The sequence below is a fragment of the Pelodiscus sinensis genome, chromosome 8, assembly GCF_049634645.1.
Source record: "Pelodiscus sinensis isolate JC-2024 chromosome 8, ASM4963464v1, whole genome shotgun sequence".
In the NCBI taxonomy this organism is placed as follows: Eukaryota; Metazoa; Chordata; order Testudines; family Trionychidae; genus Pelodiscus; species Pelodiscus sinensis.
The window spans coordinates 54,860,278-54,887,491 of NC_134718.1; the positions used below are offsets into that span (position 1 = coordinate 54,860,278).

A 27,214-nucleotide genomic window follows, 5' to 3' on the forward strand; every position below is an offset into this window, starting at 1 on the left:
TACATTTTATCTACTTAATTATGAAATCAATGGTAGTCTTTCCAGTGTCTTCAGTAGGTTTTGTATTGAGCCTTAAATAAGGATCAAATATAGTTTTTTTTAAGTCTGTGGGAAAGGGACTTCAGTAAGAGCCTCCTCACTTTGTAAAAGAGACACTTCTATAGTTTACTGGTATATTAAAAGCAAAATTAAACATTACCCACTGATAATGATGTGTCCCTGCTGTTTTCCTCTTTGGCTTCCTTCATCATTTTTCTGGGCCTCTCACCTTACATTCACTGTTATGTTTGATTTTTGTTTTCAAAAGTATTTTAAAAGCTTTTCTGGCATAATGTGCCCAAACTAAATGATTATTAGATGTCAGATCTGCTGGAGGTTGGCACATTTTGTTTGCTACCCCCGAAAGCTTTATATTGGATGCTGCTGTCCTCATAGTTTTGTCACAAACAAATTTAAAACACTTCCCCCCCCCCAAATATGTGGAGGCTTAAAAGAAGATATTTACTAAATGAATACATAAAATAAAAACTTTGAAGCAAATCAACATATCTGCTTTTGAGTAAAAGGACAGTAAAAAAAATAGGTTTCAGACCTTAGTTAAAAGACTCTAGCTCCATTTGGGAAGCTAATGCTTGGATTCATGACTTCTGATTTCTCTGCTCTGAATCCTTCCTGTAATAGAGTAATTTCAAACAAAATTGTTTAAATAAAGAAGTTATTAATTACTATGCTCCCTGCTTCTACATGAACACCTTGTGATGGTGAAGTATTTAACTGAGAAAAATTTGGTCTCCAATCTAGTTATACACTAAAGCACCAGTGTAAACTTAATCTTGTGAATAGTGTTATTGAAGTCTTCTCAGGCCTGGTGCACACTACTGCAGAAAGTCAAATTAAGATACTCAACTCCAGCTTTGTTAATTATGTAGCTGAAGTTGACGTATCTTACATTGCTTTTCCTCACCGTTCACACAGAGGGAGGCCGACAGGAGCAAGCTCGGGATGTAAGAGAGTAGTAGACTACTCACATTCCCCACCTTGCTGCCTCTGTATCAAAGGCAGCAAAGGGAGAGGGTGGAAGAAGCAGGAGAAGGAGCTGGGAGGAGCTGACTTAAAAGCCAATTCCCACCAGCACGCTGTCTGCCACCTCCTCATGTATTTCTGTCTCTATCAGAGGCAGCGGCACGGGGCGGAGGGTGGGGTGGGGTGGAGGGAGAGCAAGGGCAAGGGGAGGCTGCCGCAAAGCCTCCTCTGCCAGCAGCAGGCTCTGGCTCGCCACAGGAAGGGTATGTCTACACTACCCCGCTAGCTCGAACAAGCGGGGTAATGTAGGCATACCGCACTTGCAAATGAAGCCCGGGATTTGAATTTCCCGGGCTTCATTTGCATAAGCCGGCCGGCGCCATTTTTAAATGCCGGCTTGTTCGAACCCCGTGCCGCGTGTAGCCGCGCGGCACGGGGTTCGAACAAGCCAGCATTTAAAAATGGCGCCGGCCGGCTTATGCAAATGAAGCCCGGGAAATTCAAATCCCGGGCTTCATTTGCAAGTGCGGTATGCCTACATTACCCCGCTAGTTCGAACTAGGGTGGTAGTGTAGACATACCCGAAGAGGTTGCTCTGGCAGCAGCCCCTGTCTGCTGGGGTTCTCAGCTACTTTGCGGCAGCAGCCTGTGCCTGTGGCCAGCCCAGACTGCTGTGGACAGGGGCTGCTTCAGCTTGGTAGGCAGCCCGGCTCTTAGTACATTTTAACTGCAGATCCTCAGTGCGGGTAGGTCTTGGGCCAAGCACGAGCTGGGACTGAGCCAGGTTGGCTCAGACCCAGCTTGGGCTGGGCCGGGGAACTGTCCCTGCTGAGCCTCTGCAGTTTAGTTGTAGTAAAAGCCAAGCTGCCTGCCTGCTCAGCTCTTACTACATTTAAACTCCAGAGCAACAGTGGGGTTTGGTCCTGGACCTAGCACGAGCTGGGACTGAGTGTTTCCCCTTATCATCTGTCAGCTACACAATTAGCGAATCACCTGCCTCTTAAAATCCACATCACAAAAGGAGGAGTACCGGATGTCAACCGAAACTGCCTTCAATGTTCGATTTATGGGTCTGTACTAAACATGCTGGACGATTGACCTCTGGAGCGTTGGTGGCTTTGGTGTCTGTGGTGTTTTAGACATAATACTCCTCGTAATTATTAGAACTGAGAGCTCTGGCTGTTGGGAGTCTAGAAAGCACAGGAAACAGGAAGGCGGTGAGAGAAGATTAGCTGGGGGGCAGGAGGACTGAATGAGAGCTACAGAGTGATGCAGCAGCAGTTTTGTAAAGAGGTTTCACTTTAGGTAAATAAAGTACTGTTGAAGTTTATTAGTACCTTGCTTGCATGATACAGCATTTTGGCGACAAGGATGGATTTTCTGCCTCTGAACTCACCTGCACCCTTTCTGCAAAGCCCAGGTGAGCCTCCAATTGCTTTTACTGCCTGGATTCATATGTTTGAGATGTATCTGCTTACATTCAGTGCTACAGAGATTTCTGAAGTAAGAAAACGTGCTCTGCTAATCCACTGCCTTGGAGCAGAAGGGCAGCATATACTTTACACTTTTCCCCTTGCAGATGATAAATATGAGACTGCCCTTACTTCATTAAAGAACTTTTTTCTGCCAAAAATGAATGTAGTAGCTAATCACTACAGATTTTGCCAGTGTGAGCAGAAACCAGGGGAAACTATAATGCAGTATATTGCTTCTCTGAGGAGTGCGATTGTAATGTGTAACTTTGGGAATATGGCAGATTAGAGACCAGCTCATTGAGAAAACAACCATGCTTCGTGTAAGAGAACACTTGCTTCTAGAACCACAACTTACACTGGAAAAAGCAATAACCATTGCTACCCAGATTAAGTCAGCTATCGCAGAAGCCAAAATAATGAGCATGGATACAAGAGTCCCAGTCCAGGCTGTGACTCCTTTGCAGAAAAGTCCACATCACTACAGACAAACATTTAGAAGGCAAAAACTAATGGAAAACCATAGAATCAGCAAATTCAAAGCACAATCCCCACAATACCTCGTAAGCTACACAAGATGTCCTGCAAAAGTAGCTCAGTGCAATCACTGCAAAAAGATTGGGGATTTTTCTAAGGTATGCCATAGTAGCCAGTCCAATCAACAGGTGCATGCTGTTACAATACCAGATGTTACTGTGTTGAGTATGGACAAAATCACTACTGCACATATTCCAGAACAGATAAGGTGCACTGTAAATGTTTCTGCCACATCTTCAGGCAAATCACATTCTGTTCAGTTAATGTTGGACACTGGCTCAGCAGTATCTATACTACCTGATTCCATCTATTTGCATTACTTTAAATATGTGCCTTTTACTGAACCCAAACTTCAGTTGGTGTGCTATTTGAAAAACCAAATTCCAGTATGTGACTGCCTGCCAGCAACGGTGACTTTTGGTGATTTCTGTGTAACTGCAAAGTTCTAAATTGTCCACAAAGGCACTCCTGTCCTTGGCAGAGATTTCTTGAGTGCTTTAAACTTCAGGATAGTTAATGGACAAATTGATATTCCTCAGCAAAACACTTCTTGTAGTACACACACCAGTTTTAGCTGGAACCCCAAGACCAGGTTGAGAAGAAACTTGGCTGTGCTTATGGGTTTGTGCACAAAATTAAAATGTGACATAATGTGATGCCTGTATGACAGAAGTTACGGAGCTTACCATTTTCAGTCAGGGAAGCTGTTTCAGAGGAACTTAAAAAACTTGTACAAAAGGACATTATTGAAGAGATTGACTCATCTGAATGGGTTTTACCTATAGTGGTGACACAGAAGAAGGATGGAGGCATTCGCCTTTGTGTGGACTTAAGGGAGCCAAATAAAGCTATTGTGATTGACAGCCACTCACTGCCTCACATGGAAGAAGTATTTGTTACAGGCTGGGGACCGAATGGCTAAGTCATAGTTCTGCAGAAAAGGACCTGGGGGTTACAGTGGATGAGAAGCTGGATATGAGTCAACAGTGTGCCCTTGTAGCCAAGAAGGCTAATGGCATATTAGGTTGCATTAAGAGGAGCATTGCCAGCAGATCCAGAGATGGCATTATTCCCCTTTATTCAGCTCTGGTGAGGCCACATCTTGGCTGTGTCTAGACTGCATCCCTTTTCTGTAAAAGGGATGCAAATTAGACACATCGCAATTGCAAATGAAGCGGGGATTTAAATCCCCCCGCTTCATTTGCATAAACATGGCTGCCGCTTTTTTCCGGCTCGGAGCTTTGCCGGAAAAAAGCGCCAGTCTAGACGGGGATCTTTTGGAAAATAAAGCCTTTTCCAAAAGATCCCTTATTCCTTATTTTAAGAGGAATTGATTTATTTAAGTCTCGGCTTGATAAAGCCCTGGCTGGGTTGATTTAATTGGGATTGGTCCTGCCTAGAGCAGGGGGCTGGACTTGATGACCTTCTGAGGTCTTTTCCTTCTATGATTTGCAGAACTCTGTGGAGCAAAGATGTTTTCTACTCTTGATTTGCAGAGTGCATACCACCAGGTTATGTTGCATGAAGACAGCAGAGACCTCACAGCATTTATTACACATGAGGGACTATTTCATTTTAAACGTGTTCCATACGGTCTTGCATCTGCCCCAAATGCCTTCCAAAAATGATGTAATTGTTTTTGAAGAATCAACATGGAGTTCAGTTCTATCTGGATGATATTATTGTGTTTGGAAATAGTTCTGAGGAGCATGAGAATAACCTGCAGTCTGTCCTGAACTGCATCAGCACAGCGGGCCTTAAGCTCACCTTTTCTAAATGCAAATGTAGACAAATAGAACTCTCCTTTCTGGGACATACAATTTCATCAGCTGGATGAAAATTTGATCCAGTTCATATCCTAGCAATTTCAAAGGCTCCTTCTCCAACAGATTTGCAAACCTTATGTTCCTTCTTGGGTCTTACTTCCTGGTATGCAAAATGTATTCCCAATTATGCTTCTGTCATTGAACCATTACGAGAATTACTACGGAGAAGTTCAACCTTGGTGTAGACAACGGATGCACAAGCTTGTTTGGAAACTGTGAAAGACTTGATTGTACATAGTCCAGTAGTTGCACTATTCAGTCCCACATTGCCCACAATAGTGACTACTGATCCTTCCAGTTATGGACTTGGGGCTGTCCTCACACAACTTCATGAGGACAACACGGAGAGAACTGTTGCATTTGCTTCAAGGACACTGAGTGATGCTGAGAGAAAATATTCTACAATTGAAAAAGAATCACTTGCTTGTGTCTGGGCTACTGAAAAATGGAGAACTTACCTGTGGGGCCGCACGTTCAAGTTGCGCACAGACCACAGCCCTTTGACAACATTGCTAACCTTGAAAGGACTAGGAAGAGCAGTGTTGCTCGATGGTCTGCAAGACTACTCTCTTTCAATTATGAACTGGAATATAAGCCTGGAAACCAAAATGTGGTAGTTGATTGCCTTTCTCGCCTGCCTTTGTGTTCACCAGATGGTTCACTGGAGTATGAGGATGAAGTAGTTGTGCTTATTACAAACATTCTTACTGCAGTTACAAGAGAGCAATTCCAAGCTGCTTGTTTAGCATGTCCAATTCAACAAAAGCTACGGGAATTTCTGACAAAGAGATGGCCCAGTAACCCTAAAAACCTTGACCCAGTTTTGCTGCCTTATTTTAGAGTTTGGGATGAACTTTCTTTCCTTGATGGCCGTGTGCTACGAGGTACACACCGGCTACTTGTGTCACTTGCCAAATGCATGATAAAACAGCAGTGACATGTACCCCACCATTACAGCCTGTTCCTCTTCCTGATTTTTCTTGGGAAAAGTTGCGATTGACATTGTAGGACCCTTTGACACTGCTCCAATTGACTGTTGTTATGCCATCACTTTAATAGACTATTTCAGTAAATGGCCTGAAGTACTGTTTACATCACAAATCTCTTCTTCTGTGATAATTAAGTTCCTCTCTACAGTTTTTAGCACAGGGAAGGTAACCCCAAAGAACTGGTTTCGGATAATGGAAATCAATTTACTTCTCTGGAATTTAAAACTTTTCTAGCAGAGGGGAACATTTTATATAGAAGATCATCCGTATATTACCATCAAGCCAATGGGGAAATCAAAAGGTTTAACAGAAGCTTGAAAGAGAGTTTGCAAATGGCTAAATTGGAAGGGCAATCATGGATAACCTTCACTACTGGTTTCTTGCAAGCATACAGGGCTCCATGACATGCCACAACGCAAAGATCACCCGCAGAGTTACTGTATGGAAAATAGATAAATACTAAACTGAACATTGTTGGATTGTTAAAGTCAAGATCTGATGCACCAAAAGAGGATGATGTGAGAAAAACAGTTGAACAGAACCAAGAAAAGTATAAGGCTTTCACAGACAAATGGCGGGGTGCTACAGAACCGAAGTTTGAGTGTGGTTCCTTCGTTAGAGTAAGAAAATCTGGAATTCTACACAAAGGAGACCATAAATTCACATCTCTTGAAATCATTGAGAAGAGGGGACCTTGCACCTATCGACTTTCTGATGGGCATGTATGGATTGCTTCTTATCTTGCACCTGCCTATGCACTAAGAGGAGATAATACCAACACTCAGTCCATGTTGGATGACTTCACCGTAGTACCAACACAACAAGACATTGCACTAAAAACGGGGTTTGAGAGATGGTCTGTCAAACCCAGACCTCCTGTCTGGACTAGAGACTGTGTTATGTAGTATTTACAGTGTTTTCAGTGTAATATTTCTGCCAACGGTATAGTGGCTTGTTCCATATCTGTTGTTGTGGTTAGAACAACATTTATTTTATAATAGAGGAGGGAATGTGGTGTTTTAGATGTAATACTGCTTGTAATTATTAGAACTGAGACCATTGGCCGTTGGGAGTCTGGAAGCACAGGAAACAGGAAGGAGGGGAGAGAAGATTAGCGTGGGGGGGGGGGGGGAAGAGGAGGGAGAAGGGAGAAGCTGAGTGAGAGCTACAAAGTGATGCAGCAGTTTTGTAAAGAGGTTTCACTTTTGGTAAATAAAGTCCTGTTGAAGTTTGTTAGTACCTTGCTTGCATGATACAACAGTGTCTAAAAGTCTTTGCATGAGATAGTCTATCCAGCATTCACCCTGATCAAAGGAAATCTGCCTTCGATTACTCGAGTGGATCTATTCCCATACTTAAAGATATGCATGTGCTTACATGCTTTTGCTAGGGCCTTAACTCTTAAATGGCATTGCTAATATATATTTGTATTAAAGAAATACAGGATTCTTAAGCATTTTATTACAAAAGTGCCCTTCCAAAATGTAAACTGATTACTAATTATAGTTTCTCAGAGATTTTTCTGTGTATCATGTGTTATCTGTAGCTCCCCCAAATATCCCAGAGCTACCGAGTGTAAGCACCCGAGCTCCTATCTTGAGTTCTTCCTCTTAACTGCTAGCACATCCACAACTGTCACTCAACAGAACACTTCATTCTGACTTAAGTCCTGCTGCATTGAGAGGAACTGTCAGGAACACTCCTTTTCAACCTTTAGAAATGCAGCTTCTGATACTCCGTGTTCCTTTAAGGATTGACAGTTTGATGAGGTCAAAGGGGACAGCTCCGGTTGGTTGCAGTGGTGTTCTGTGAAAGGACTGGGCAGCAAAGGGGCTTGTGCAAGCTGTGTGTGTTCGCTTTTTCTTCGTTTCTGCCTCAGGTTTGGGAATATAACCGATGTAGTTTCCATGAACAGGGTTGGGTATAGTATTCATATACTAGACTCTTGAGCACTGAGCAGAAACGAATCCAGGAAGCTAATTAGTGCCTAAACGCAAATTAGGCAAACAAGTTCTAGGTTTTTTGGGGTGCTTAAGTTCCTTCAGGTTCTGTTGAAGTTGTTCCACTGTGGATGAATATGTTAAGAGCGGTTGGAGGAGAGGGACTTGACACAGGGTTTCCTGCCCCTCAGGTGGATGCCATAAACACTGGGTTACAGAGTCATTCTCCCCCCTTCTTCCCCCCAGTGACTAAGTATTTATCTACAATCAAACAGATTCAACAGGACAGACTGAGGGAGGCCCTGTGGAATATCCTTGTCTTGGAGCCTAGAGCCTTTGCCGGAGAACTGGGAGATCCATGTTCAGACCTTTTCTCTCCTGTGCCAGGCAAGAGGGGGAATTGAACCTCATTTTCCCACTTCACCACTGGGCTAAAAGTTACTTGTTCGTCACTATCGATGCAGCTGCAGTGACACAAATCGTGCTGGAATACTGATCCAGGTCTAATGCCTACAATTCAAAATGACTGTGAGAACTACAGAAAGATAAAAGGATCGGAAAATGTGCCTTATACTAATAAAGTCAAGGAACTCAATCTATTTTGTTTAACAAAGAGATGGTTAAGGGGGTAACTGGATTAAGCCTATATATTCGTACCTGGGGAACACATATTTAATAAAGGGCTCTTCATTCTAGGAGGGAAGGGTATAGCATAATGCAATGGCAGAAAGTTGAAGCTATGAATTCAGACTAGAAATAAGGAATACGTTATCATTGGAACAATTTACCAAGGGTCATAGTGGATTCTTCATCACTGATATCTTGTAAATCAAGATTGGATGTTTTGCTAAAAGATGTGCTCCAGGAATGATTTTGGGGAAATTCCTGTGTTATGCAGGAGGGCAGCTTAGATGACCACAGTAATCCCATCTGGCCTTGGAATCTATGAAAAAACAGTCACTATCTCTTGGCTCTGGCTATTTCCTGTGGAGTGAGGCAAGAACTTAACTCATTCCCACAATCCAGGAGATGAGTCCCCATTTGTGGATAGCTAGCAGAGCCTGCTATCCTGTAGCCTGGACTTAGGCACTTATCTCTGGGTACGTCTACACTAGCCCCCTAGATCGATCTAGGGAGGCTAATGAGAGCGACCAAAATTGCAAATAAAGTGCTGGATTTAAATATCCTACGCTTGATTTGCATGTTCCCTGCCGGTCACCATTTTAGAAATTGACTAGCCTGAAGTAACTACCCATGTCTACACACGGCAGTGAAACGGGATTCCGAAATAAAGCCCTAACTCGAATTAGCTGGTATTCCTCCTGCAATGAGGTTTACCAACTAATTTGAGTTAGGGCTTTATTTCAGAATTCCGTTTCACTGCCGCGTGTAGACGCGGGCAGTTACTTCGGGCTAGTCAATTTCTAAAATGGCGACCGGCAGTGAACATGCAAATCAAGCACGGGATATTTAAATCCCGCGCTTCATTTGCAATTTCGGTCGCCCTCATTAGCCTCCCTAGATCGATCTAGGGGGCTAGTGTAGACATACCCTCTGAGAAAGAGGTGGGACAAAGGATATCAGCCCTTCCCATTCATTGGGAGCTTAAGTTTGTGGATCACAGTGTTGTTCCTGTGTCGTTGATTTTCTAAGTACCTTAGATGGTACACTTTGTTTGCAATGCCTAATTCCCTCCATGTATTTCATGAAAGAGGTCAACAAAGAAAAGGCCAGATTACAAATTTACATTGGTGAGCATTTATCAAAGGCAGTGGTACAGTTTGTGTGAGTAACAGGTCAACAGTATAAGTAAAGAGCTCTCAATCTAAATGTGGGTTAAAGAGAGTGATTCTTCATTGACAACATTTAGCTGGGAGTTTCCAAATTTTCAGTGTTTTAAGTTTTATAGCTATTTGTTTTTGTTTTTAAGTAGAAGATAGTTTCAATTAAAATTGCTAAATCAACTAAGAATTTGTGACTGATAGCTTGTATTTGTATTGCAGCTGGTTATTATAATGGCTTACCCGCTGGCATATATCCATATGTTTTTGTTTTGTTTTTTTAGGTTATGCAACACAGATCTTTGAAGCTACCTTTATGTAGATGAAACTTTCAGAAGCAGCACTCCATTTTGGAACACTTTTTTTCAGAGCATATGGGATTTTCCAAGGCACCTTCCGTCTGGACTACATATATTGCTTACTCCTAAATACAGCAGAGGACAATGAGGCTTTTTTATTTTTTGTATATTTTCACACCATATAGTGAAGTTGCTTCCATTTCATTTTGTTCAATGGGAAAAACTTGAGCAAGACCTGTTGTTGCTTTTTATTTTACTAGATTTACCTTAATGAGCCAAATACCTTTTGAAACACTCCCACAATACATTTATTTTTTTCATTTTTGACTGAGCTGGTATATTAATTTTAGTCTACTTCAGCTGTTTGGTTTTAAACTGGCTTTTCAAATGACAAAATATCTACTAATGTAAGGAATTAAATTATTTTAGGTTTTCAGAAAATAAGTTATATGCATCAGACATTTTTTATGGCTATACCTGGCTCATTAATATAGCAGTTTAAAGGTATTAATATGAGGCATTGCATTAATTGTTGCATACAGTTATTATCAAATGACTTGCACAAACAGTGTCTCAGATGCCGGGGGCCTAATCATAATAATCAAAAGTGTTCTGTACGCAAACAAGAAAATAAAATTCCTTTGTGTGTGGATAAGCAGATGAACTTACTTGCTGTTTTGGAAGTAAGGACTGATCATAATGAAAGTTGGAATGGATTTTTTTGCTTGAGGAAAGGGAAGCTATGCAGCTTGATTTTTGGGTTGATAATAATGACTTTAGTCATGGCATCATACATACTGACTGGAGCCAAACATGGCCTACTGTTGATACCGTTGCCATTCCATTATGGAGATTTTACTAGCAATCCAAACTTAATGGACAATGAAAGCCTTAGTGATATGAAACACCATTACCAGCCTTCTGAAATTAATATTTCATATGTAAAGGATTATCCAAGCATGAAATTAATTATTGATGCTATTACTTCAAAGATTGAGTTTATAACCAGAAAAAGTCCAGTTTTAGAAGACCTGAAGAAACAAGAGCTGCATGTAAGTAGAACCAAAATTTCCCTTGAAACTGTTACTTGTTTATTTCAAGTATTCTGGGCTGGATCCTCAGATGAAGTAAAACAATATAGCTCACCAGTTGAAGACTAGTCCATATATATAGTGACAAAGTCAGGCCAGCCAGCTGCAAGAGGGTATTAGAAGGCAGACATGAAAGTTCTAGAATATTAAAGGCCCTCTTCCCAATTAGGATTCAATTAAGCACTACCTGAGACCTTCTTAAACTGCTCCCCTGTTGACGGACCCACCGAATGGGGAGGGTGGAGGGAAGGGAAAGGGGAAGAGAGGACAGTTGCCTGGGGACTGGTCATTCAAAAGGGCCTGGGGCTCCTGCCACTACCACAGTAACAGTGGTGGCTGGAATCCCAGGCCCTTTATATCACCACTGGTGCTCTCTGGGTGGCTGTGAAGGTTGGTTGCCCTCTGCCCCACTCCTTCGTCCTGAGGACCTGTGCCTTTGGGAGTGTGGAGCCCAGAGGCCCTCCCCCCTTTGTCCAGGGGCTCAGGCAAGCTGTCTGCCCTGCTGCCTGTTGAGATAAGATTGAAGGATGGGGGGAAGAGAGAGACACAGATAGACATGTTGTTACTAGGCTAGTGGCAGGAGAGGAGTAAGTATCTCCAGAAGGAGAGGCTCTGCTTCTTCCCTATAGGGGAAACAGACAGGTCTGAGTGCCAGTTAGGGCAAAAACAAAAGGAAAAACTAGGTAGCCCTTTAAAGACTAACAGGATGGTTTAATAGATGATGAGCTTTCGTGGGCCAGACCCACTTCCTCAGACCCACTTCTGGCCCACGAAAGCTCATCACCTATTAAACAATCTTGTTAGTCTTTAAAGGGCTACATAGTTTTTCCTCTTGTTTTAGCAAGATCAGACTAAAACGGCTACCTCTCTATTACAGTTAGCGCAAAGATTTACTGCCCAGTTTGGCAGATAGGGGTTGATTTACCTCAGGCCCATTTCGCGAAAGAAAGAAGTACTGAAACTGAGGAGACAAAGAAAGTGCCTTGCCACTATATACACAGACAGACAACTGTTGATCCGCTAGATCATTGTGCATGTGTAAGAGATCTAATTAAGTTCCTGAGGAATCCACTTATGGCTGACCATCGCAATTCAAGAGTGACACAGCTTGTTACATAATTTGTGGGTCCATGTGTTGTTAGAGTTGTAGCCTAAGAATACAGATTTGTTGCTTTCTTCTTTTTCGCTTTCCTTCCATCTTTTATATCAAAGCTGCTTCATGTTGAACTGCACTCACGATCTTGCTCCATATTTGTCAGCTGAAGAAGCGGGTTGTGCCCACAAAGCTCATTATACTATCTATATTTTTTGTTAGTCTCTGAGGTGCGATAGAACCACTCGCTTTTTTAAGCTGTTTTTTAAAGTTACAGACGAACCCAGCTACTCCTCTGACACTTTTGCACCCAGTCAGATATTCCATTCAGGTGGGATGGGATAGTTTTCTACATTATGCTGAATGACTTCATGTAAAGGTGACCCCATTTTCTAGTGCAGTCTCAAATTTTGCTATACAAAATACTTTTGGGGATTCAGTCACCTCTCATTCTCCTAACATGATCAAGCCATTGCAACCTCTTCTTGATAATTGTTTGTAAGAGTTAGCCCTGTGTGCTCCAGTACCTCTGTTTCATATTTTATTGTCTCACTTTATTTTCAGGCTCATGTGCAGGCATTTCACATGGAAATATTCAGGCTCCTGATGTGCCTAGCATATGTAGTCCATGTTTCTGAAACATAAAGCAGGGATAACAGCACACAGGTCTCAAAAATGCACATCTTCATTTTGGTTAATAATTTCCTGTTATTCCATGCATGTCTCTCTGTCTCCGTCTGTCTGTCTGTCTGTCTGTCTGTCTCTCTCTCTCTCTCTCTCTCTCTCTCTCTCTCTCTCTGTGTCTGTCTGTCTGTCATAATTTGTATTTGAGCCATAGGCAAAACAGAAGATCTTAACATCTGAGACAAGAAGTCTGACAATCTTTTGTGATAGTGCAATTACATTGAACTTATTTCTTATCATTTTATTCAAAATAATTCAGAGGAGTTAGTCAGATATGCCAAAACACTTACCTTATAAATAAAGAGCAGCTTCCCCTTAATAACTAATTGCTAATGTACCTTTCCAGAAATCTAGTAATTGGTATTCCAATCACTCATGCAAATTTTGTATTTCAGAATTAAAAACTGGAAGTTAATTTGATCTGATTATTTTTATCTTTGGTTAAATCAGTGTTCCTAATTATTATTCTTTGAAAGCTTATTTTAAGGATTCCTTAAATGAAGTAGTACTACAGATTCCAGCAGGCTTGGTAGACTTTACCTGTGCTCGCAGCATGAAGATAAGGCCTGGTCCTTGGAAGGCTGAACACACTCAGCTCCCATTGAAGTCAGTGGGTCGAATTGGAAAATCTTTTACTTTCAGTAAAGTCCCGAATGAGTTGTATTTATCCCTGAGTGAAGACTGAGAAAAACTTGCATTAGCATTTTAGGATTTGGCTGAAGAGGTGCTCAATTTGTGGTTGAAGTATAGCACTTAAGCAAGAGTCATACAGTTCTTCTGATTAGACCAGATAAAGCTAACAGCAGAATGTATTTTTTACTAATTTGTTTTTGTCCTCAGTCTTTTCCTTCATTAACCCCTCTCCCCCGCCTCCCAAAAACTTTGCAATTGGGTGATTTTAATTTTACACATATATATTTCTGGACTCATTTGTTTATTTAGGACCTAAGCCAATTGATACCAATGGGAGCCTTTCCATTGTCTTTTAGAGAAATTGGACTAAAAGTGGTAAAACTTAAAAAACAACTAATAGTCTAGCAGCACCTTAAAGACTAACCAAACATGTAGATGGTGGCAGCCACTGGGATGGTACCGAGGTGCATATTCCCCAGGGGAGGTGTAAAAGGCATTGTATGACTCTTGTTTTAAGTGCTGTACTTTGATCACATTCACTTATGTATTCATGAGGTAATATCCTTCTGCCGTAGAGATTACTATAGGTTTATGCAGGAAGTGAGACTAGATATTCAGAGCTGTTACCACTGTCCTTAAAATGGGTGAGTGTATGATTATTTTCCCTTCTCCATCTAACTCTGTACCTTCTCTCCACCTCATGCAGCTGTATAGGATCTGACTCCAGTTTGGTCAACCACAGAATTTTACTGTGCAATTACAAAAAGACAGAAGGAAAGATTATGATGATAGTGGTTATTATGTTTTCACAAATTATGCTAAATACGAAGGTGTCTTTAAAAACTTCGTTGCTGCCTTGACTGAAATTATTTGTTCTTTCTGTTGCAGATGTTTTCAGTAATCCCTAACAAATTCCTACCAAATAGCAAGAATCCTTGTTGGTATGAAGAATATCGAGGAAATACTACTACGGATCCTTATACAACAAATTCTTATGCACTGTATTCAAAACGTTTTCGGACTATATTTGATTACCTCAGGAAGGTATTTTGGAACCACTTGTATCATTATCAGGACAAGCATTATCGGCTACGCTGTCTTCCTCATTTCTACATAATAGGTCAGCCAAAATGTGGAACAACTGATCTTTATGACAGACTCAGGTTACATCCTGATGTTAGATTCTCAGCAATTAAAGAACCACACTGGTGGACAAGAAAGCGATTTGGTGAGTAAATATGTATTCTAACATTTCAGAAGAATAGCAACTACTGAAATGGAAGCATAACTCTTCAGAGAATAGTGCCTTTTTTCAAAGTGTTAGTATATCCCCCATTAACTTTTGATGAAGTGATAAAGGAGAATATATGTGGAGGAGCGGAAGAATACCAAAATACTGGAAAAGAGTAAATATAGGCTGTGTCCAAAAAAAGGTCAAAAGGATAATCCAGGTAATTATAGACCCAGTCAGCTTAATTCTGATACCCAGAAAGGTCATAGGACACCGCTTCCCAGAGCTCCCATTGGTCAGGAATGGGAGCTGCGAGTGGTCGTACCTGCGGATACCAGGCAAATAAAAGCATTCAGCAGCCTGCCAGAAGCTAACCCTGGCTGGAATACCAATCTCTGAGGGTATGTCTACACTACAAAGTTAGTTCGAACTAACGGACGTTAGTTCGAACTAACTTTCATAGGCGCTACATTAGCGCTCCGCTAGTTCGAATTTAATTCGAACTAACGGAGCGCTTAGTTCGAACTAGGTAATCCTCATTCCACAAGGATTAAGCCTAGTTCGAACTAGCTAGTTCGAATTAAGGGGTGTGTAGCCCCTTAATTCGAACTAGTGGGAGGCTAGCCCTCCCCAGGTTTCCCTGGTGGCCACTCTGGCCAACACCAGGGAAACTCTTCTGCCCCCCTCCCGGCCCAGACCCTTTAAAGGGGCACGGGCTGGCTACGGTGCCCGTGCCAGGTGCAAGCCTGCCAGCACCCAGCCAGCAGACCCTGCACCTGGCACGGATCGAGCCACCCACCCGATGCCCCCCAGCCCTCCCCCTCTTCCCGGGACCAGGCTGGCAGCTCCCGGGAGCTTGCCCGGGACTGCAAGAGGCGGGCACCCGCCTGGGCTAGTGCAGACATCGTGGACCTCGTCCACGATCTCCGCACTAGGCACAGGAAAGTGGCCGGCTTGGGCAGGAGAGCTGCCAGCCTGGCCACCCAGGAGCAGGTGTGCAAGAGAATCAAGGGGGTCCAGTGAGACCCCCGACCCTGAGCCCTGAGCTTACAATGGCCTTCCTGGGTCAGACCAAAGGTCCATCTAGCCCAGTAGCCTGTCTGTCGACAGCAGCCAACCCTAGGGACCCTGGAGGGGATGGACCGAAGACAGTGACCAAGCCATTTGTCTCGTGCCATCCCTCTCCAGCCTTCCACAAACCTTGGGCAGGGACACCACTCCTACCCCCTGGCTAATAGCACTCCATGGACCCAACCTCCATGACTTGATCTCACTTCCCTTTAAACTCTGTTCTAGTTCTAGCCTTCACAGCCTCCTGCAGCAAGGAGTTCCACAGGCTGACTCTTTGCTTTGTGAAGAAGAACTTTCTGTTACTAGTTTGAAGCCTGCTACCCATTCCTTTCCTTTGGTGTCCTCTAGTCCCTCTTTATGGGAACTAATGAAGAACTTTTCTGTATGCACCGTCTCCACCCCACTCCTGCTTTTAGAGACCTCTATCCTGTCCCCCCTCTGTCTCCTCTTTTCTAAGCTGAAAAGTCCCAGTCTCTTTAGCCTCTCTTCATATGGGACCTGTTCCCAACCCGTGATCATTTTAGTTGCCCTCCCCTCTCCCAGCCTCTCTCTTCCCCTCTCCCACCTCCTTTTCCCAGTCTCCCCCAGTTTTGTTCAATAAAGACAGATTCCATTTTGGAAGACATGTTATCTTTATTTTGTACATCAAGAAGAGGGGCTAGGGAAGGGTAAGTGGAAGGAGGTGAGGGAGGAATGGGGCACGAGCCCCTGATGGGGAGGACTGGGCTGGCTCTGTGGGCTTCTGGGGGTGGAAGCTCTCCTGCAGCCCCCCAATTGTCCCCTCTCCCCAGATGGCAGCCTGCAGCAAGTGCAGCCGGTCTGATGGCCGAGTGCTGTGATGTGCCCAGTGTGGGCACTCAGGGCACTCCAAGCCAGGACTGCTTTGCAAGCGGGGCACCCCTGAGAACTGTCTGTCCGGGGTGGGGGTCGGGACCCTTTAAGCACAGCCCTCGGCTAGCCTGAGACAGCATCTCCACGCTCTAAGTCCTCCTCTGATGCCCTGCCGGCACTGCTTCCGGCCATCCTTAACCCCGCTTCAGGGTCCACTTAATGTGGACGTGCTAGTTCGAATTAGCAAAACGCTAATTCGAACTAGTTTTTAGTTCTAGATGCGTTAGTTTGAATTAGCTTAGTTCGAATTAACTAATTCAAACTAAGTTAGTTCGAATTAGCGCTGTAGTGTAGACATACCCTGAGAGTAGTTATCAGTGGTTCACAATCAAGCTGAAGGGGCATATTGAATAGGCTCCTACATGGCTCAGTCCTGGATTGGTTTCTATTAAGTATCTTCTTCAGTGATTTGGATAATTGCATAGCAAGTATACTTTTATAATGTTTATATTAAACTGGGAGGGGTTGTAAGTGCTTTAGAGGACAGGATTAGAATTCAAAATGATCTTGACAAAGTGGAGAAATAGTCTGAATGAAATTCAGTAAGGACAGATGCAAAGTATTCTGCCTAGGAAGGAATATCAACTGTACAATTACCAAATGGGAAATGACTGCCTAGGAAGAAGTACTGCAGAAAAGGGTCTGGGTATTATAGTGCATCACAAACTAAATATGAATCTGCAATGTAATACTGTTGCAAATAAAAAACATTCAGAGTATTGCATGCAAGACATGAGAAATTCTTCTCCCTCTACTCAGCACTGACAAGGCTTCAACTTGAATATTGTGTTCAGTTCTGAAAACCACACTTTTAGGAAAGTTGTAGCTAAAACTGGAGAATATCTGGAGGAGAGCAACAGAAATTATTAAAAGTCTAGAAAACATGATGTATGGAGTAAAAACTGGGTTTGTTTAATCTATAGAAGAGAAACTGAGGGGAGCCTAAATCTTCAAGTTTGCAAAATTATGTAAGTTTTATAATTTATATAAAGAAGATGATAAATTGTTCTCCCTCTACTCAGCACTGACAAGGCTTCAACTTGAATATTGTGTTCAGTTCTGAAAACCACACTTTTAGGAAAGTTGTAGCTAAAGCTGGAGAATATCTGGAGGAGAGCAACAGAAATTATTAAAAGTCTAGAAAACATGATGTATGAAGTAAAAACTGGGTTTGTTTAATCTATAGAAGAGAAACTGAGGGGAGCCTAAATCTTCAAGTTTGCAAAATTATGTAAGTTTTATAATTTATATAAAGAAGATGATAAATTGTTCTCTGTAGCCACTAGGGACAGGCTAAGAAGCAATGGACATAAATTGCAACAAAGGAGATTTAGGTTAGACACTAGGAAAAAACTTGCTAAATATAAGCACAGGAATAATTATTTAGGAAGGTTGTGGAGTCTCTGTCATTGGAGGTTTTTAAAAGTAGGTTAGACTAGAGGTTCTGAAACTCTAGTCCACAGATTACCGGGTGTCTGTGAGCTCCATTCAGATGGTAGATAGTTCCCTCTAAGGTGCACACTTGGGCAAGTGTACACTTGGTCAGCTGTACACAAGAGAATGAAGACTTGCTCACCTAATTTAGAGGAGTTATGTCTCCACTAATTAGGTGTCTGGATCCTGGAGAGGACACCCAAGTAAGGTGAATTGGTGGCCTTGAAGGGAATAAGGGATAGATTGGAGGTGGCGGTGTGGTGAGGTAGGGGAAATAGTGGCAGTGGGGTGAAAAGAGGGTGTGTGTTTGAGAACCACTGGGCTAGACAGACACCTGTCAGGGATGGTCTACGTACCAAAAGATCTATCCAGGCCCCTTCCAGTCCTATATTTCTATAATTCTGTGATTGTATTCCTTAGTTTTGTTTAAAAGCATATCCTTTTTCTGCTGATGTATTTATCTTGTTATGCTGGGGTTCTATATCACTTTCAGGGCTACAGTTACCTACTCTTTTTTGATTGTATTTGTTTTCTTTTAACTTCTTGGAAAAGCAGCCCTTAATGAACACATAAGAGTGTTTCATTTGTGGAGCTGCAGCTCAGTAGAATGTTGGCTCAGACTTAGGCCATGCCTACACTACAAAATTAAGTTGGCCTAACTTCTGTCAGCCATCAAAGTAATTACATTGCTTGTGCATGTCGGCAGTGCACATCCTTGCCAGGAGCACTTGACTCGATTGTACTGTCAACATGGCGTATTGTGGGACAGCTTCTGAAAGCCAGCAACAGTCAACATAAGCCTACACTCATAGCGTGTTGCCCTAATTACTTTAACCTTGACACTGCTGCTCATGGAAGTGGAGTTATTAAATCAGCATAGCAGAGCAGTTACATCAGCAAGAGCAAAATTTAAGCAATAGACACTTCCATAGTTATGTCGATGTAAGCTGCCTCTTGTTGACCTAACTCTGCCGTATAGACCAGAACTTAGAAAAGTCCAACTTTCCTGATTTAGTAGCATGGAAATCTTGTTTAATGTTCATGTATATCACGGATGGTTTATTTATATAAATATTCTTCAGTGAAGCTTGAATAAAACCTGAGTTGGGATTTCAGAATCCCAGTGCTCCTTGTTTCCCCATGCCACAATGTCCCTGCCAGCCTTCCATCCAAGAAAAACAGAAAATACCGGTATTTTCTGTTTTTTTTTTTTTTTTTTAACCGGACAGGGGCAAAAACCTGGCAACCCTATTATTTGGGTTCATCTCTCTGGCTAAACCTTTAAATATCGACCACATGCACACATGGAAGAGAAGAACTCTATGTACAGGCAGTCCCCGAGTTACGCGGATCCGACTTATGTCGGATCCGCAGTTAAGAACGGGGCGTTCCTCTCCCTGGTCTCCAGCAGACCAGGGAGAGGAAGCAAAGCTGCGGAACCCGTGGGCAGCGGACAGGGCTGTCCACTGCCCACGCGCTCCAAGGCTTGGCTCTGCTTCGCTCTGCTTCGCGCCCCCCCTCCCCCTGGTCTGCAGACCAGGGGGACGGGGGGGGGGGCAAAGCAGAGCCAAGCCGCGGAGCGCGCCATCAGCTGACAGCCCAGACGCGTCTGGGCTGTCAGCTGGCCGGGTGCTCCGCGGCTTGGCTCCGCCTTGCCTCCCCCCCCCCGTCCCCCTGGTCTGCAGACCGGGGGGGGGGGCAAAGCAGAGCCAAGCCGCGGAGCGTGCGGTCAGCTGTCAGCTGTCAGCTGGCCGCGTCCTCCGCGGCTTGGCTCTGCTTTGCTCCCCCCCCCATCCCTCTGGTCTGCAGACCAGGGGGACGGGGGGGGGGCAAAGCAGAGCAAAGCCGCTGAGCACGCGGGCAGCGGACAGCCCAGACGCGTCTGGGCTGTCCGCTGCCCGCGTGTTCCGCGGCTTTGCTCCCCGTCCCCCTGGTCTGCAGACCAGGGGGAAGGGGAACAAAGCAGAGCAAAGCCACGGAGCCCGAGGGCAGCAGGACAGCCATGGCGCGTCTGGGCTGTCCCGCTGCCCCCGTGCTCCATGGCTTTGCTCCGGACACCTGTGGTACAGCAGCTCGGGCGCTGCCAGTTGGTCCTGTAGCGCCGCTCTGGGCGCTACTGGACCAACCGGGCAGCACCCCAGCTGTTCTGCCTCAGGCGTCCTGATTCAGCCACTGCTGGTCAGATTCAGCAGCGGCTGAATCAGGACGCCTGGGGCAGAGCAGCTTGGGTGCTGCTGGGTTGGTCCAGTAGCGCCGAGGAGCGGCGGCGCTCCTGGACCAACCCAGCAGCACCCCAGCTGCTCTGCCCCAGGCGTCCCCAAGTCAGCCGCTGCTGAAACTGACCAGTGGCTGACTACAGGAAGCCCCTGCCTCGGGCTTCCTGGTATCAGCCGCTGATCAGTTTCAGCAGCAGCTGACTTGGGGATGCCTGGGGTTGTTAAGTTGAATCTGTATGTAAGTCAGAACTGGTGTCCAGATTCAGCCGCTGTTGAAACTGATCAGTTTCAGCAGCGGCTGAATCTGGATGCCAGTTCCGACTTACATACAGATTCAACTTAAGAACAAACCTACAGTCCCTATCTTGTACGTAACCCGGGGACTGCCTGTACTTACAAACATATTTTAAATATCTGTGTGAATGCACACAAACACACATAAATAGGCAAGCAAAATGAATAAAGAAGAGAACTCCTTTTCCACTTTAGTTCTTGTAAGGTAATAAATGTAATGCACTTTTTATGGAATTGTCTGCTGGACATTTTGAGTGCACAGTCATAATTTAGGAATCATGTAATATTGCACAAGTATAACATCATTCTCAAATAGGTTTCTCCCCACCAAATCAAACATAATAGAAAAGAAGCAATTCCTTCCACTTCAGGAATCACAGGATGAAATTCTATGGACTGTACAAAGCAGGATGTCAGAGATGATGATCATAATGCATTCTCTCCTCTTAAAAATCTATTAAAATCAAATTCATTCTTCACAGTCAGACCCTCAGGAAAAAGCGTGGAAAAAAAGGATAAGCCTTATTTAATAATCTGATGGTTAATAGGCTCAAGTTTTGTCAGATCAATTCAGGAAGTGAAATTCAGATTCTAGAACCTTCTACTGAGAATAGTCTGCTTCTAATCTCCAGAGGTATGTCTAAACTACACGAGGCATAAGAGATCGGTCTGAAAAGGCTTTCCTTGTCGACCAATCCCTGTCTAGACTGCCACTTTTTGCCAGCAAAGTGCTGCATCGGCAAAAAGTGGCAGGCATTTTTATTCTAATGAAGCGCATTAGCAATTTCGGTATGTCTAATTTACATTCCTCTGGTGACAGAGGGATGTAGTCTAGACATATCCCAGTTGTTTAAATGTAGGGTTTGTCAACAAAAGAATCTCAGCTGATTGTATCAGCCACAATAGTACATTTGGGGGAGACAAAACCAAATTCAGAGGTGGAGTGTAATGCTAGATTTCCTTACACTAACACATTCCCTTTCATTAATTTGGGGCTCTCTTGTCCAGCAACAGCTGTGGTTTTGTTGGACCATGGATGCTGCGTATCAGAAGGTCCCTAGGCCAGAGAGTCCCAGCAGCCTGGGGCAGTGTGGCCCAGGGCTGGCTGGGGAGCTGGGAACCTGATGGCTTGGGGCAGGGAAGCCTAGTGATCTGCTGACAGACCCAGGAGAGCCCAGAGTCCATCAGCAGATGGGCAGACCTCCCCAGGACCAGCAAATTCCCTCCTTTGGGACCAGTCAGGTCGAAAGGGTGATGACTAGGGAAGTCCAACCTGTATTAGGAACAAGTGGAGAGAGCGGGCCCCTAAAAAGGGAAGGGAGTGAGGGGTTATTGCTGATATTGGATATGAAGATTGACAGCCAGTAAAACTGAAACACTTCAGGATGCAAGGTAAATGTCAAAGGAAAAGTAGCATAGGGATTACAGTGTTTTGCTGTTGGCTTTCACAGGAATTGGATCTGCCCCAAAATAATAAAATAGGAATTATGTCTTGATATCATTTTGTAATAAGTTTAATTTACTATTGCTGTTTATTACATTGGTAGGTGAAATGAAAGAATTAAAAAATTGAGGGGAAGATGTTTTATTCATTTTCCTTACCTGTCTTGTTTGAAAGTGTCTGTGAAATCCATTCATCCTCAGGTAAAATTGATGTTAAAGCCAGGAATCACAGAATGATACTGTTTACCTCAAATGTGGAAGACAGTCAATGTTTTGTTAAGGATGGGTGTAATTGACAGGTTCAGGGCCAGATTTTGCTCTCAGACCCACCAGTGTGTAACCCCCAAGGAGATTGCTTGGATTCCTGGGGCTTTGTCTGCTGGCAGCTCAGGGAGAGGCACTCTGAGTTTGCCTTGGCTCCCCCTCCCTACCAGGGCCAGAGTCTGCCCGGCAACCCATGGGGAGTGAGATGCCCCTCCCAGGGGGAAGGAGAGACCATTGTTGAGGGGAGTCTGGAGCCAGCCAGGAAAAGGGGAGGACTGAGTGTGTGGGAGCTAGTAAGCCCCAGGCCTGCATGCAGGGTTCCCCCTGAGAGCTAGCCTCTAGGGACCTGAAGGCAGGATCCCTCAGCTGGGTTTATGTCTCCACTGTTGATTCCCAGTTGTGGAGTTTGCTGGGAGGCTTCCCCAGCCAGGCGGAGTTGGCTCTCCAGCTCCCTGGGTGAGGGAGTCACTGCATAGTCAGCTGGGCTCTAGCAGCAAGTTCAGGGCTGCTGCCTGCCGTGTGGGTCTGGAGGCTGGCCTGGGAGGCTATAGTTTTGAATTTTGGTGCAGTTGTGTGGTCTGCATCTTGAGCCCTGCACCCCTTCACGGTAAGGGGAAATTCTGGGACCGAAGCAGCCTGGTTCCTGCTTGAAGAGGACCCCTGTGAGAAGAGAGCAGCCCCTTTGCAGAGACTGAGTCATCTCTCAACCTGAGGCTCATTCATGGAGTGTGTGAGTGCACCAATTTTTAGTTAGTAAGTCAGGGAATTTGTTTGGGGATTTTATTACCTGCAGCCTATTAAACTGTGGAGGGATTTACTGCCTTCTCCCATGTGTGAGTCCTTTGGGCTGTACTGGACCTAGTCAGCCCCACTGCTAAACCTCTGCAGAGAAGGATTGTGTGGTCAACAGTCATCAAGGGCCCCAACAAAGTACGCGTACCAACGGGACACTAACTTCACAGTTGCAGGGCACTGGTGACCCTAAAAATGATGTTTTACCCTGTTCTGTTATAATTGTCTCCTGTTTAATATAATTGTGTTTATTATAGTGTATGTGTTTGTGTTATTTTCTGGGAGTCTCCAACTATCTGGCGAATACGTGGGGATTATCCTGGGCTAGAATTTTCCTCCCAAGCTGCCCTGGCAACCCTGCTAGGAAGGAGTGAGGGGGGTGGAGGCACCGCCAAGTACATCAATCAGAAAGAATAAAATTGAGTAGGTGGCGGGATCCAGAAGAACCCAGACCTATCCATCCGAACCTGAAAGGAGATTGGCTCTAAAAGAAGGTAACCAGGTGGAGAGGGGGCGCTACAAGTGTAAATCCAAAATGAAATTATTCCAGTTTATGATGGTGTAAATTAGCAGAATCTGACCTTCTATGCTAATCTCAAAAGCTAAATTTAGATGAAATACCAAGCTAGTCATTCAGGGTCTATAACACATGCACTTACACATTTATGCTGAGAGCAAATATTTTAATCTTACTATTCTATCCTGAATATCAACTACTTCAAAATTGGCTTTTTATCTTAATGTTATGCTCCTTGGCTTAATCCTCTGTAGCTGTAAACTGTTGTAGATTTATTGATGTCAGTGGAGTGTTGCTGATTTATTCCACTGTGGATCTGGCTCTTAAGTTCTTTTTTCTAGCTTCTTTTTTACTCATTAGGATTTTGTTTTTAGGAATAATTCGTCTGAGGGATGGATTTCATGATCGCTATCCAGTGGAAGATTACCTTGATCTGTTTGACTTGGCTGCACATCAGATTCAGGGAGTGTTACAGAATGATGTAACAAAAGGGCACAACAAGCTGAACCACATCATCATCGGTACTGCAAATACTGCTTATGAAAATGTCAATGGTACTAAATTTGTTGTAACATTTATAGTAATGGTAAAATAAGCTTAATCAAGGTGTTGTGTTGGGGTAAGTTAATCATAACAGAGGGCCGTTGATGTCAGTTAATACCCCTGTCTACAAGTAGGAGCATTATTTGTTTTCCTCAGGAGGCAGGTAGCTTTCATTTTCTTAAATGGATGTGCTGTTCTTGGCAAGATTGCAGTATTAGGTCCTATGAAGCTCTGCCATCAAGGACATCTGCAGATATTCCTGTAATTTATATTACAAGCTACAAAACGTTCACAGGTGAAACACTTAGATAAATTCAATTCACTCATTTAAATTAATCATGTACATTTTTGAGTATTTTTACCTCGTTACAGTTTTTTCTAGAGTTCATGTTTTTCTGTAGTCTCGGTTCCCTTAGTGCTAAGGTTACTTTGGCTCTTATTACATTTGTAGGAAAAGTTCTGAATTATTATGCTCATTTAAAACAGTTTTTTATGACCTCAGTTAACAAAAAACAATCTAGTCTAGAGACAGTCTACATGATATATGAAAATCAGGTTTCCTTCAGATGCTGCATTGTTAAACTCAGATTATTAAAAAGGAAAATTTAATTAAAACTATAAACATTCCTTTAACTTTATCATGTAATAGTATTTTCAATTTCTAACCATCTTTGAATTATATCTTTATTAGGTAATATATTTTCTCAAATAAAACAATAGATCTTTAGAAGAGCTTACACTGCTGTTCCAGCTTCAGGCAATCTAAGCAGGACTGACTTATTTATGATCATTAATATGATAAATTCACAATAATGTTTTATGATAACATGACATTGTTTCATTCCATTAATCTCAGGATAAGGACTTTGTAAATTTATTCTTCAATGAAAGTAGGCAGTTTAATCATACAAAATGTGCTTTAAGTCCATATGAAAAATTAGTATATTTTTGATTGTGTTATGGTAATTTCATATAAAAATGAAGTAGATATAACAGTGATTAATTCAACATTTGTTGAATAGGGCACCCTCATTACTAGGGATGTTAAAATCTGTTTATTTTTCTAAACGTGTAACCACTGAAATTTACAGTGGTCACATATTTACATGCAGGGGCCAGGCCGGAGCAGAGGTTGCTGGGCAGGGGCGGGGGCGGGGGCGGGGGCGGGGACTGGGGCAGGTGATGCTGTGAGAGTTGGTACATAATGGGAGCTGGGCTGGCTTAAGTTGGCTCCCCATGTGCAATGACTCCAGCCTGCCTCTTTCCTCTTGCTGTTGTCTCTGTTTCAGAGGCAGAAGTGTGTGTGTGTGTGGAGGGAGAGGTAGCTCTATGGGAGCCGGTGCTCAGGGGGAACTGGCTTAAAAGCCAGCACCCAATGCGCACTCGCTCCCTGTTTCCCTTCCTCCGCCCCGCCCCCTTTCCTGCCGCTGATTCAGATGTAGCGGGGGCAGGGACAGCGTGTAATCATTAGGATTAACTGATGAGCTCAGGCTCATTGATTAATTGTGTAAATGGGTACATGTTCATATCCCTACTCTTTACAGATATCAAATCTGTATTCTGTGTAAAGAGACACTGTCATATGCATAGGAATTAATTTCCTTTTAGTTCCTCACAGTATTCCTGTTCAGCTTCCATACTGAATTTATATACTAATCAATGCTGAATTGACCATACTAAAAGTAGCAGCTTTAGCTTAAGGTTCACTCTGCTTAATTAGTAAACTGAGAACATGTATACAAAAGTAAATATTACGTGGGCCAAATCTATAGCCAGAGAAAGGGCTACACTCCTTCTTTCAATAGCTAAAGGTGGTAGAATCTGATTCCACATGAATTGTGTTCAGAAGAGTTCCAAAGGAGTGACGGCAAGAAAGACTATCTTAATTGTTCAGACACTATGCTAATCAGAGCTTGCCAATTTTGGCTGGAGAATTAATTACAATGACATAATCTTTAATAAAAGATGAATCTTTAATTCCTGGAGACTTCAGGCCAGGGGTGAGCAATTCGATGGTGGCTGTTTGCCATAGTTAGCCCCTGATGGGCTGCCCCCACTATTTTTTACCTGCACCTTCACAAGTACAGGTGCTTGCAGCTCCCATTGGCTGCAGATACATTATTCCTAGCCAATGGGATCAGCAGAAGTGGCGTGAACCGGGATATTGCTTCCAGCAGCTCCCATTAGCTGGAAATAGTGATAAGTGGTCAACAATAGCTACAGGGGCCTTTGCCTGTGGAGATTCAGGTAAATATAGTGGCGGTGGCTGGTATTTGCCCGTTGTTGCTCCAGGCCTATCCTAGAGGGTTGGCAGCTATAGCCTGAAGGATAGCTAGCTGGCTGGCTAAATAGATGAAAGCCTACAGATTATTTGCAGAGACTTTCTGTAGCAGTTAATATAGTTGTTATAGCTGTTGTACACTGCTTCCTTCATGGGTAGATTCATGAATATATGGACTTATGCCCTGAACAGCTGCTTGGCTCTCAAACAGCTCTCTGCAATAGGTAGATGAAGCCTTCACTCTGTCTAGATTCCTACCCTCTTCTCATACAACAGGACAACCCAATGCATCTGTGGCCTAACACAACTCTTATTTTGGCTTTAGGCTGTTGAGCACATTCTCTGTATAAATCTATGTAATTCCATACACTTTAGTAGAGTGGTGTCAATCAACTATCAGAGAACTCATATGGTAGTGCAAATATGACTCTCCTGTTTTGGTGTGGAAAGTTTGCTCCAATGCTGAATTTAATCTTTTGCAGTTTAATTTTGTCCTGCTGGTGAACTAATATGGCACGTGATCTGTTCAAACTCATGCAATGGTGTTTATAATTGATTTGGATTGAGAAACCAAAGATCCTCTGGACATCCAGTCTTAGGCTACGTCTACACTGCGCTGGTTTTGCGCAAGAAAGATGCAAATAAGGCTAAGCGTGGAATATCGCCAAGTCTCATTTGCATAATTAATGAGGGGCTGCTTTTTGCGCAAGAGGCTTTTGCACAAAAAGGCACCATCTACACGGCTCCTTCCTGCGTAAAAACCCCCTCTTGTGCAAAAGCTGTTCCTCCTGAAAAAATGCGGAAGAACGGCTCTTGCACAAGATAGAGTTTTTGTGCGAGGAGCTGTGTAGACGGCTCCTTTTTGCGCA

At 43.5% G+C, this 27,214-nt stretch overlaps 1 protein-coding gene across 9 annotated transcripts in view; it reads left to right on the forward strand.

Moving 5' to 3' along the window:
* CHST15 (carbohydrate sulfotransferase 15) overlaps positions 1–27,214 on the forward strand; it is a 93,375-nt gene that overhangs the window by 37,142 nt on the left and 29,019 nt on the right. For 8 of the 9 annotated variants that reach the window (XM_075935307.1, XM_075935306.1, XM_014580075.3 and 5 more), the window contains 3 exons: positions 9,853–10,919; positions 14,257–14,596; positions 23,896–24,075. In XM_075935307.1, the coding sequence (XP_075791422.1) occupies positions 10,380–10,919; positions 14,257–14,596; positions 23,896–24,075 (1,060 nt within the window). In that variant the 5' untranslated portion in view covers positions 9,853–10,379. The remainder of the gene's footprint in view (positions 1–9,852; positions 10,920–14,256; positions 14,597–23,895; positions 24,076–27,214) is intronic. The other variant, XM_075935309.1, reaches the window with a different exon arrangement.